Source organism: Syngnathoides biaculeatus, chromosome 20 (genome assembly GCF_019802595.1).
Source record: "Syngnathoides biaculeatus isolate LvHL_M chromosome 20, ASM1980259v1, whole genome shotgun sequence".
Taxonomy (NCBI): Eukaryota; Metazoa; Chordata; class Actinopteri; order Syngnathiformes; family Syngnathidae; genus Syngnathoides; species Syngnathoides biaculeatus.
Genome location: NC_084659.1, coordinates 8279570 through 8291913, shown reverse-complemented (window position 1 = coordinate 8291913; position 12344 = coordinate 8279570). Strand labels below are relative to the sequence as shown.

The window sequence follows — 12344 nt, the reverse complement described above, 5'->3', positions numbered from 1 at the left end:
TTGCGACAGCGCTGGCTGAACACTGGAGTGGCGTGCAGCGCGGCGCCGTTGTCACTCAGAATGCGGTTGGCAGTCGGTCGAGGGAGCTGTTTTTCTTCTTAAAATCATAATGTAGGTGGAGCGGGCCTGTCGCCGGTGTGACAAATCCCTCCTCGTTCACCTTGTAGTCGCGGCAGCGCAATGAGCGCGGCGCACCCCAGTGGAGCGCTTCCCCACCTAATTGAAATTTGGAGGTATAAGAGGATTTCTGCACAACGCCAGCTGACAGTCCCCATTCACGGAATATCCTCTTAGAGTTCTTTCGCTCCTCTTTGTGCCTGTGTGTGTGTCTCTCCCGGAGAAAGAATTCACTTTTATCTGTCTTCGAGCGTTAGCAAAGCTTACAGTACCCTCTGGTTTACCTGGTTGACATGTGTCTTTGGTGAGAATACAATATGGAGGCTGGAAAGGCAGAAATGTACGTTTACAATGGTATAGCTGACACCACATTAGATACGTAGAGCAAGTGACAACACCCTTCAAATGTAGCTGTTGGAGGTATCATCGGGAGCACACTTGCACGGTTGCTCCTTGATTTTTTTGGCTCATCTTTGTGATCAGGTCAGGAACCAAGCTGAAACAAGGTGGTTGCTCATTGGAGCCACACCGTCGAGCCTCTGCTGCCGTGCACGGTGCTTTTCTGATGTGCGACGGCATGATGGATAACTACTTTCTCATTTTAGTAAAGGGCATTCATATTTGAAGGCTTGAATGCGTCCCAACTATTTTGCCTCACTGTGGATTTTTTTTCTTCCCTTTCTGTTGTTATTGCACGCAGTGAATCAACACATGCCTTTGGGAGGTTTTACCGCAGTCACCCCCCCCCCCTTGTTGTTTCTCCATTTCCTCACTCTCTGCCTCGCTTTGAATCAGACCCGCCGCTGTGGCAGCGAGGCAATTTTGCACCTCAGTGGGGGAAACGGCTCTAACAGTCGATGCGGTGTGCCAGTCCATTTAATAACGGAGTCAAAACAGGAAGAAAGAGGAACTGAGGAAGGAATACAAAGAAGAATCAAGCGGCCTCAGGGCAGGCGACGGGGGGATTTACGCACAGAGAACACAGGAATTCACACCTGCTTCTCTCTGAGGAATTGCCTACAAGGGGCTTCTCTTTTTAATTAGAAACTTTGGAGGCAAAACCATAAATCACCGGCGTGGGCCAGCGAGCGGGAGGCGGCAAACTACTCGCAAATTTGCACAAGCGAGGCACTTAATGACTGACTGCGTGTGAGCTTCGACAAAGCACATAGACTACAAGCCACTGCAGTAACTACACTTGTACCACAAAGCAAATATGAGTAATATGTGACTTTAGACATATACTGTATGTATATATATGTAGAGAGAGATTTTTTTTTTCCATGTTGATCATCATGTCATATTTTTTGCTTTAGTACGAGGATAAGAAAGTAGACCTTGTTCCTCTCTCTTTCTGATACCGTTTTTTGCTTTGCTGTGAGACATACGCATATGATATGATAATGATTCTATCTGACCTCTCCAAAGGAGAAATAGGCAGACACTTTGCTCATTATTTTCAAAATACTTGTCCTGTCTACTGAATGATGAACGTGAGTTAGTACCTAATGTTAATTATTGATGATGCTAAATTTAGGACAAAGTTCAGTGATGGCAATGTTAGAAATTGGTGCACAAAGGTCACTGGGACCCTGTGTGAGCACTGTTAATGTTTGTGTGTCTGTGTGTGTGTGTGCATTGTCCCGATGGTAGTGTGTGTGGTAACGGGATCCAGGCTGTTTCTCAGACAGCGTCTGGGCTTTTGGCTTCCCATCTATTATTCACACACAGACACACACAGACTCCCCCCTTTTCGATCACTCTTCAATAAACTTTCTCTTCTAAATTTGTTCAACGGCATGCATTGAATAGTGTGTATTTTCCTCAACATTTTCTGTGAGGGTTTTTTTGCGTGTTTGTTTATCTTCACTGAAGTCAATCACACCTTTGAACTCAATGAACCACACTGACGTCCTGGCGAACACACCGAAAATTCGTATCGAGCAGCGACAAGAAGCCGGGCCGATAAGCAGTTAAAGGCAGAGATTGTCAGCAATTGGGGGGGGGGGGGGGGGGTCTAAAGTCATGCCCTCACCTTCCGACTAAAGCTGATGCAAGGATGTCAATAGGTCATTATCAGGCCGAGACAACAGACTCAGCATCCTGTCTGAGTGAGCTACTGATTGACGTTCTGAAGGAGATAAACCAATTTAAAGACGTCATTACACGAAGATGGGCATCGGGTGTGTTTTCAGATCAAAGTCCGTCACCAGAAGAGCTCAAATTCATGCAACATTCCTGTTCCTCGTCTCTGTGTGCATCCCCAGGTCATCATGGGTCATGGAATCGAGTTCAAAAGACAGTTTGATCCGCTTCTCATTATGTTCCATCAAAGTGGCAACAGAGAAGGCGGGATGTAGTCAGAGTGAAAGAATGGTGGTCTTTCCATTGTTGCTTACATGGGAAGCAAAACGGTATTTTGATTTGCATTTTTGGTCTGAACTCAAACATTTTGGCCGAGGCCACCGGTGGAAAGTTCATCTGTGCGTGGCAATGGGCTTGCTTGTGTTGCGTGCAAAATTCCAAATCACATTTGGAACAAGTTACAGTACATAAACTCAATGGATAGACGTGAAAAGACACCCAAGCAGCCTTCCAGTGAGCAGGTCCGTAGTACCTCTCAAGCAAGCCACAGGAGGAATGACGACTATAAACTGTGACTGCTGTGTGGCCTGAAAGGCAGACTCCTGATACTACACAAAGGGTTGATTTGGTCCCTGCGATAGTCCAGGGGGGGTAACTGTGTTGACTTGTTTAATGGCTCCCAAAGCCTTTTAACTTTCACACAGTGGCCCGCGGTCACAAAAGTATAATGGCCTGCCCGCCATTCTCACAGAACGGCCACCAGGTTCCTACGCTAATCGAGACACAGGTGGCAATATGCGTCTCAAATTATGCCCTTGCTTTCTCCGTGGGGTCCTGTAGGCCCAGCCGGTAGCTGCTGCTGCCTCAAGCAGCGCTTCTTATCGGCCCCAAGGAAAGAGGAACTGCGGAGGAAATAACTGGGTTGAAAGAAAACATGCCTATGAGTTTTTCCCTGCCAGGGCAGATGTTTGTCAGCATCAAATGAGGGCTGCTGCCTGTCACCTCCAAGATCCTGCGGTGGCTCGAATGAGGCTATAAAAGGGTGGTATTGGGGAGACAAATTGAGAGAGCGCATAGAATGAGACATACCTGAGTGATGGAATTGTGCAGATTATACAGAAAAATTCTGGGGGATCAAACACTTTGAAAGATTGGTGAGTGAGGTTTTGCAGTGTTTCTGTAAATTTTGGATCTCACCATCCAAAAGTAAGAAATCTGTCTGACTTGTTATCTCTGTTCCGGTTCAAAGGTATTTGATAGCGTTCTCGAGTTTTTCCTCATCAGACTCACTTATGGACCACGGCACAGTCAAGCTGGAACAGACTGTAAACTCTTCCCACAGAGTTGGAAGCATAAAATTTGTCCGGAATGCCCGTGTCTTGGCCAACTCCAAGAACAGCAAGCCAAACTTCGAGTTTGGCACAATGGAACACATCCATTTCATGACTTTGGGAAATATGCGCCAGCAAGATGGAAAGGAGAATAACACTTTGAAAGTTGATCATTCTTTCAGGGCGAAGAATCTGTGCACCTGCAGGTGGTCCACTCAAACTGACACCCGTGCTGGAAGTAGATAGAGACACAAGAAGGAGAGCTACGAACCGCTTGCTCCCCAGGCAGCGATAACAGGCGGACCTGCCACTCACCTCTTTGGAGCTGAGGGAGGGTGAGGCAGAAGGAGAACCCAGTTGGGAAGCCTCCAGACACTCGTCCCCTTTCGCGTCCAACACCGTCAGCCCTCACGGTAACTCCGTGGTTCCTTCTCCACTGTTCTCAGCAGGGGGATGAGGTTAGATTAGCAGGCCTCGCGGACCTACTAGCGCACCTTGAATGCCACAGCGGTCAGTCAACGAGCCAGGGGTTCCCCCACAGCTCTCGCTGGGGTGGTGTCAGATCCCACATGAGCAGCGATGGAAACCCGAGTGGGCAAACACAGGTTCACATGCAGTATAGCGGCCTGTTAAAATGTTTTGCCTTTCATAAATATTAGCCATAAATGTCATAGTTACCTCTAAGCTTCCACACTGGCAGTGCGTCATTAATTTATTCAATGACATCGAAACATGCTGTCCTGTCATGTCCTGTCCTAACTCCAGTATTACAACCGAAAACAAAATTGACAATTGATTACCAAAATCAAAATAATTGACATATTACCTGGAGCACTCGCTCCCGGCTTCAGCGCGAAATACAGTTTTTATTTCTCTCGAGCAATAGCGTGACACATTGCCGCTAATACCCTCGGATTAACGTCAAATCAGCCACGTGTCCATCTTGCCTGAAGCCGCACGTTGGCAGTGTAGCAGAGTTTTTGTTCCAGTGATGATTGACGTTGTGAAATAGATCCAGGTTCCCCCCCCCCCTCGTGTTTTTATAGAACCGGACAAATTCTGGCAATCAGACCACCACTATTATATCGCTGTCAGAATGAATGGAGCGTGCGAAGAGACACGTCGCGCCGGCGATGTGTTGTTTTTTTTCTCCCCCTCTCCTTCGCAGTCAGTGTTCCTCCCCACCGTCTACCTGATTGACAAGCTGTGTTTGCTTGACAAAGATGCTCAGAATGGTCATCAGGCAGTTTTCGGTTCTGCTTTTCCCGGGATACGTTTAGTGTACTTTTCCACAAGGCATACGCATGCATGTGTGCACCTGTATTCCGGACGTTGGGTCACATTCCTCCCTATTCCCGGCCATGACCTTGGAAGACATTCCCACCCAGCCCACGCATCTCTCTGCAGTTGCACGACAGCAGGTCAGAGCACAACGACACTTTACTCAGCGCTTTTTCCGGCGCGTGGTCCAAACATGGAGCTGTTATCCGCCATTCTGCCACGCTTAGCACACTGCTTAACTCTGTGACTATAGCCCCACAGAATCCATATTCCATTGCCAAGCAAGCGCACTATTCCTCTCTACGGTTATTGTTTGGTTGTCGGCTCAGCGTCGCGCCGGAGCCCGTGGCAAATTGATTCCATGCAGAGTCCGAGGAAGTTTCCAATGTGCCTTTTGTGGGGTTCACTGCCAAAATGTAGACGCAGCGAGAGGGTAATCCCGCGGCTTTTTGCAACGGAATGGCTTCACTGACTGCATCACTCCTTCTGCTAGCTACTAGACCTGCAGAGAGCGAGATGAAACACTCTGGCCACATTATCATTCCCATTGAAGTCTGAAAAAAGACCATCTGGACAAGTGGTGTCATTTGTTTTTTTTTTTGTTCTGTTGTCAGTATGTCACACGTTCTGCACTTTTAGTCTCCGAAGGCCCGGAAAGAAACGTCTTGAGTTTGTGCGAGTGACGCCTGTGTAGTTATTCCAACTGCCACAAGGGGGATACAGGCCACGATCAGAGTGTCTCCCCCACAGTCTGGTCACAGAGCAATGGATGAGTGCGCTCCTCTGGGTGAGCATCATCATCGTCCAGCCAGAGTCTGCGTGCACAGTACTTGCACTTCTCAGTGTTTTCCATCCATGTTTACGCTCATTAGTGGGTGTCAATCAGGGGCCAAACGGATCTCTCACCTTCCCCAACCACTCGGAGGGAAAATAAAGTCAGTCTGGCAGCGGAGGCCTATTGTGTCGTTCTAATGTGATAGCAGAGATTAGCATTGTAATCCATTTAGCATAGAGCAGCTAATCCCCTTCATTGCCGTCGAAAGGGAATCAGATAATGTTGGCTACCACCACCGTGGCTGCCTTAATGATTGCAGGCTGATGAAACATTGTTAGGATATATTAATTATCGCATTGAAACACTGATGGCAGCTCACGATCGATAGCTTTGGAGGAATTAAAGGAGAGACAAATGAACCCACCTTGCAGCTCGCTTTGTTGCTATAAAATTATGACTGCTTTCAAATAAATTCTCCTGCTACTTATTAGTTCACTGGCATTTGATTCCATCTTTTTACCTACGGTCGTCCCAGTGTGGCCGTCGCTGGAAAGGCTGCTCTCTCCTGTGGCTCATTTGCATCCTGGCGGTCAGATTGAGGGATAATATGCAGGAGCTTCCTGTTCGACCACGGATTTCCCTACGCATTATCTGATTGCCTGCCGCCCACAAAACTGCAGCCGTGAGGCTATGCTGACTGTCGGAGAGTCTTCTCACACTTCTATCACGTAATTAATCAATGAAGGGCTCAACTGGCTGTGCGACCATCTGCGTCCTGTGCAGTTATCTTTGTTTACCTGCGAAGACCACAGAGAAGAAACGACGCACAGTCATCAAAACCTGAATAAGCCTCCGCTTCACGCTTGTCCACTACCGCGTAGTCCGTCGGGGACTCGCGTTCACGGCCACCGGGTTGAACTTGGAATACTTGGCAGCATTTTCTGATGGGTAAACAAACCGAGCAGAAAGCAACCGCACACACACACACGAGAAAGTTTGTGTTGCATTAACTTTTGAGGCATTCCTTTTTGTTGACTGATCGCATACATTCCATGTGTCGAGGGCTTATTTTCCTTGGATGTATCATGAGTCAACAAGTGTTTGTGTTGACCCAATCCCCAAATCCACTGCAAAAGTCCCTCCTAGGATTATCCCTCGGGCGATCCTCTGTTATCGTAGGGTCGCTGTACCTGCTCGACTTTAGCCTGCATCCAAGGTAAAATGTCATTGTTTCTGGATTATACGTTCCTTATGTGCATCCGTGTTTCCTTGCAGATCCGAGTGGACAGCTCCTCACGCGCCCTTCAGTACGAGACGGTGCAGACGGTGGAAAGCGGACCGGTCCTCCGTGACATGGCCTTCTCCTCGGATCACTACTACCTCTACGTCATGTCCGAGACCCAGGTAAGATACTGATTGTCATATATCGCAGGACAGAGTAACCCATCTTGGGATGTGGGCGGGGTTTGATGCGAGGTGAAGTGAATGAAAAGATTGAATAGTAGGCTGAGAGGAAGGTGTTTGTGTTGTTCACACTGTTGGAAGGTTAAATATGGAGCAAAATGGCAGCACTCTGCCTAATGGATGCCAGCGCCGAGAGGCTGGAGATACCTCCATTGGAACGAAGATACCACCACGCAAAGTTTGTGGACACGCGAGCTGTGTGCACAACATGTGACTCCGCCGTTCACCCTTTATTTTATGCTCAGGGGTCCTGATTAGTCCACAACAGAGTGGCCATGGGAGCTCGTGTCTGTGGTATCTTTATTGCATTTCAAGTGCTCAGAGTAAAGATAACATTAAAAACTAGACAAGTGGAGTTGGGTTAAAGAGCCAAATAAAGACCTCAAGGCAGAACGATAGAGCGAATGCCGAGGGAGAGACTGGGAATGAGTGGAATAGGTCTATTTAAGATTCCGTTTTGTCAGGGAATCCAATTATCAGTTCTGCAAATCTGTTAACCAGCAAAATTAGATTCCTTACTTCTCTCCTCTCTTGGAATTTAGCATCCATAATTGGGCTCCGACAAGAAGACACTGTATCGCATTAAAATGATTACCATTTCTTAATTTCCATCCCTTCCCTTTGTGTTCAATTCCCAGTTGTCCCGTATGGTGTTGCAAATTTAGCCACTTCAATTAGTTAGTGCACATTGGAAAAATAAACACAAAAGTGATTGTGACTGTCCAGTTTGGCAGTGGGCGTGGCTTCCAAGTAATTAGTCTATTAGCCTTGATAAAGTGCAGACCTTCCGAAGTGTTTTGGGAATACTCACACAACAGTGGAGGAACCAACTCACAAAAGGTAGAAGCATGATCAACGATAAAGTACATGCAAACAATGACTCGCAGCACTGATGTGGCGGACAGAATCAGAAGCAGCCGAAGCCGTCAATAAGAGGAGCCTCCGTGCCACGTCAGGGCCTGGGACCCCGGCGCTGCGAGAGCGTCTCAAAACGGAAAGAAGAAGAAGAAGCCCACAACAGGAGGCCGAGAACAGAGCCGGTCGATTGAGCTCCACCCCCGCTGTTCTTAGCGCACCCTTGGAACGTCCTCTTCAGATTCAGCGATGCCAGGCCTGTAGGGAGGGGCGATGTGTTCTCCCGAGGCCCCCTCTGGCTTCTGTTGAGTTCATTTGTGGCAAAAGTCCAGGATGGGACCGCAAAGGTCATTCGCCCACGCTCTAACCTTGTGGAACTGAGTAATTAATGTCCCGTTTTATTGATCAAACTTTGCCACGATGCTCCGCCCACATCCAATGACATCAAATCAAACTGTGCTAATGTAGAATCACCCATCTGTCTAGTGTACGTGCTTCAAATGTAGTAGCAGTCGGGCAAAAGCTCACGGACTAGTTCCTCTTTGAAGAGCATCTGGGAAATGTCAACGATGACCCTAAACTGGCAGAATTCCTTTGTCAAACCAAAATGTCATCGCAAATTAATCTCAGTTGCCTTAGCTATATAAAGGTTGTGTATGGACAAATAAAAAAAAAGCCAATTCTACCAAATGTTGCTTACTGAATAGATGAAGATGTCACACAAGCTTTCTTCAAAGATTTGGAGTCCCGCAAGCCACAAATCAAAAGTGAGTGCACCTCATCGCAGAATTATCTTGTAGCTGTAGGGCTGCCTCACATTCGCCGTGGAAGCTGGTGCTCGCCGCTGCGCTGCCTGTGCTCAATTATTGATATTCCGTGTTACAAATGCAGATCTGTAAGCGTGAATTATTGAGAATGTGTACGATACCGGGGTGAGATCGTTCAAAGTCAACCGCTTCCTCCTCCCCGGAGAAATCCGACAACTAATTTGAGGCAGCACCAAAGCTGTTTAGCATCAGTATTCTTTAATTTCTACTCCACTCGCGAAGGTGTTTAGATGTGGCGTCCCAGTTCGGTCTAACAAGGAAGCGGAACACAGGCGGCGACGCGTGTCAAACCGGCAAAGCGAGACGACGTTCGAGTCGGCTAACTCAAAGCGGGACGTTTTTACCTTTTGTCCTCCCTTTAATGGCCTCTCATTGTGCGCTCCCGCAACTCTGCGGATACACGCTGGCTGAAACTTCTTTCAAACACACTTTGAAAGCAGCAGCAGACGCGGGAGCTTTATCAGGCCAAGCCGGCGGAATGTCTGCCGTGCTTGATATGGTTGAGCTGAAGGTCATTGTCCAAACATTTTGTCTGTGGTGACGCGTCCAAAGTCTCTCTTGTTTTACGAGCGGAATAAAATGTACAATATATTTTCTAATCAAATCTTAATTCAAGGAGAAAATGTGTAGAGAGAGATTTCAAACAAGATGACAAATAAACGACAGAAAAGCAGAAGAGCGGACATTAAAGTCAAAAAGCTAGGCTAAGGGCTAGCCATGATGTTATGTAATAATAACGGAACTTGAAGCACATTTGTGAAAGCTCTCGTCAGCCCTCCTCAGACCGCAAACGCAAAGATGTCAGGAAAAGCATACTAGAACATCTGAAATGAACGCATACACTAATAAACCGAGAGAGTGATTTGCAAACATGCTGGAGTTTGAGAGGAAGTGGTGTGAAAAATAATAGTTGTTTAATATAAACGTGTGCTGCTCAAAGCGCGGCTAGTGATTAATTCCGACCTGTGCCGACGCGCCGTCGCGATAGCGGTGAGTGGCCCGCTATTATTCCCATCCATCGCCGCTGATCTAAATGATCATTTGGCTGTGATTGTAGCTGATCCGCCGGCAGTAATGAGCATAACTGTGAGACATTTAATTGGAGACAAGCGCTACACATACATTATGCGCACAGCTGGGGGGCTGTTGGTACATCGCGTACATTTAAATCCCTTATATCTTATTTTTTGCACGATTGCCGCCAAGCACTGCAGTAACAAGCCGGCTCAAAGGGGAAATTGCAGCGTGGCATCACTTTCAGCGTGTTCATTTGGTGCTTTGCTGCAGGTGCAATGTGTTTAATTCCGAGTTGGAGATAAAGACAATTTCATAGATGATCACGTCTCCCTCTGCGGGTTGAGCTACAGGTCAGGGATATTGTGTCAGACGCGCGACATGAAGTGGAATTGTCTCCGTGTTCCTCACTTTTTCTGCATTACCCCACGTCTCTCCCCTGGCACATTAAGGCATCAAGTGCACTTCAAGTGCGATCTTGGCCTCCCTTCTTTTAAAAGCATGATTATATTCCATCTCCGACTGCCGTACATAAAGGAGGCAGGCAGAGTGCGGACTATAATGGCTGCCATTTTGCTCATCTCAAAAACAGGAGGGAATTAAGAGCGGCACGCGCCGCCGTCCATTTGGTGTTGCCCGCTATGATCTGATAACGCGGTGGCACAAATACGCCCGCTGTTTTCGATACGCCAGAAATGGCACGCGATAGGAACATTAGCGCCGACCGAATAATATCAAGAGCCAAGCTCTGGAACCGACAGTCGACTTTTCGGGGCAATCAGAACGCGTGCCCTCAAGTGGGCACATCTGCCAGCGACCAAGTGTTAAATTATAAAGATACGGCGCTATTGTTTGCCGCAGTTCTGTCTGGCTGCTCTCGGCATAACAAAGCCCGGGGATGAGGTGAAGCGGGTACAAGAGTGCGGGGAGATTTGGGTTTCGTAGCCACTCGTGATAAGACCGCCGACACACACCGAAGAGACACAATGGCCTCTTAGCGTCGGACCCCTCGTGTGCAGTGAGCGTCGGCGTCACTTGTTCGCCCCGCGATTCCATCTCAAGCTCATTCCTTTTATCTGTCTAATGCAAATAGACCTCGGCACAGCAGGAGCAGCGACAACACACCGGTTGATTCACACGCGCACACATACTAAGGTGTGCCCCCATTGTTTTTCATCTAAAAACACGCAGAATTCCTCTTGACGTTGACAAGGAGGTACACCCCCTGCAAATCCAGAATCCACCTGGCTGCGTGCGTACGTATACGGAAAAAGCCAAGCGGTGGCGTGCATCCTTTTGTTTCTACAGTCGGGTGTCTGACACGGGCCGTGTCAGGCGTTCAACAGACACCTTGAAATTTTGCATGCGGAGCGAGCGAATGTGTGGCACTGATCCGGTCCGCTGTTAGAGGAAGAGGTACGGCTGGCGCGTGCGTCCCGACACCCTCCCGCGTCAGGCTGTGTGCTTTGGAGATACCAACACGCAGCCACAGCCATGTCTTATCCCGCTCTTTGGATGACTTGATTGTTGCCAGATCTACCTGCCAAGGTTGAAAATTCACCGTGTACGGGAGAGACAACATATAAAAAGACTTTTTTTTTTTTTTTTTAATATGTTTTACCGCTCTGCAGCTTTCCAGGATGCCGGTGGAGGCCTGCGGTCAGTACTCCACCTGTCGTGAATGTCTCGGATCGGGAGACCCTCACTGCGGCTGGTGCGTCCTGCACAGCATGTAAGTCCTGCGACAGTCCGGCCTTGACTTCCTTGTGTGCTTGTATCTTCACTTGCAGGTCGGAATCTTATTGTTAATAACGGACTTTCGTCTCCGTTCATTTCTACGGGAAAAGGTGATTGTAGCGTGGTCGTGGAACGTTGCAAGCCGGAGTCTGGCGGCGGCGTGTTATCGTCCCAATTTGTACACTAAGCTGTTCACTTTCCAGCCCGTCCTCGAGTCGGCTCGAAGGCGGTCCGTCCGCCGCCGTCATCTTTCCATCTGTCGCACGCAATCGCACTCTTCACCGCCAGCTGTCAAACTCCCGTCTGTCTACCGGGGTTGGGGACGGAGGGGGTGCTTGATTTCCCACTCCGCCGTAAATTGAAAATGGCTTTCTCGTGTCAGTGCTAGCCCTTGGGTATAGGAAGGCTGCCTGTGTGTGTGAGCGTGTGCGTCAGTGGCCCGCATTTAGCACCTCCATCCCTGCTGGCGCTGCGAGGACACGGCGAGGGCAGAGGATGTGCGGCGCGGCGGCGAGAGGAGCATATTGACCGAACGCTGGAGGTGCGAGGAAAGACGGGGCGGGCGAGATGCAAAGAATAGACAAATAGAAAGATGGAGTGAGAGGTGTGAAGCGCGCGAGAAGCACCAGCAGAATTAAGGAGCAAATGGAACAAAAAAACAGCACGTTTGGCCCGAAAATGCCATCATTTCAAAGGATATGTGCATTTCCTGAAATTTGAATAGTAATACAAATGAACCCGGTTTCAAATACAATAGAACCTCGTTTTTTTGTATTCCCTAGTTTTTTTTATATGGTTCTGTTTTTGTTGAAATTTTGCCCATCCACTCTGTTTTCATACATCATTCCACACATTCAT

General features: G+C 48.2%; 1 protein-coding gene across 3 annotated transcripts in view; it reads left to right on the top strand.

Annotated features, from left to right (window-relative positions):
* The window catches only part of plxna4 (plexin A4), a 117232-nt gene that overhangs the window by 70167 nt on the left and 34721 nt on the right, over nt 1-12344 (top strand). For all 3 annotated transcript variants that reach the window (XM_061806458.1, XM_061806459.1, XM_061806460.1), the window contains 2 exons: nt 6865-6993; nt 11381-11481. In XM_061806458.1, coding sequence (XP_061662442.1) covers nt 6865-6993; nt 11381-11481 — 230 coding nt within the window. The remainder of the gene's footprint in view (nt 1-6864; nt 6994-11380; nt 11482-12344) is intronic.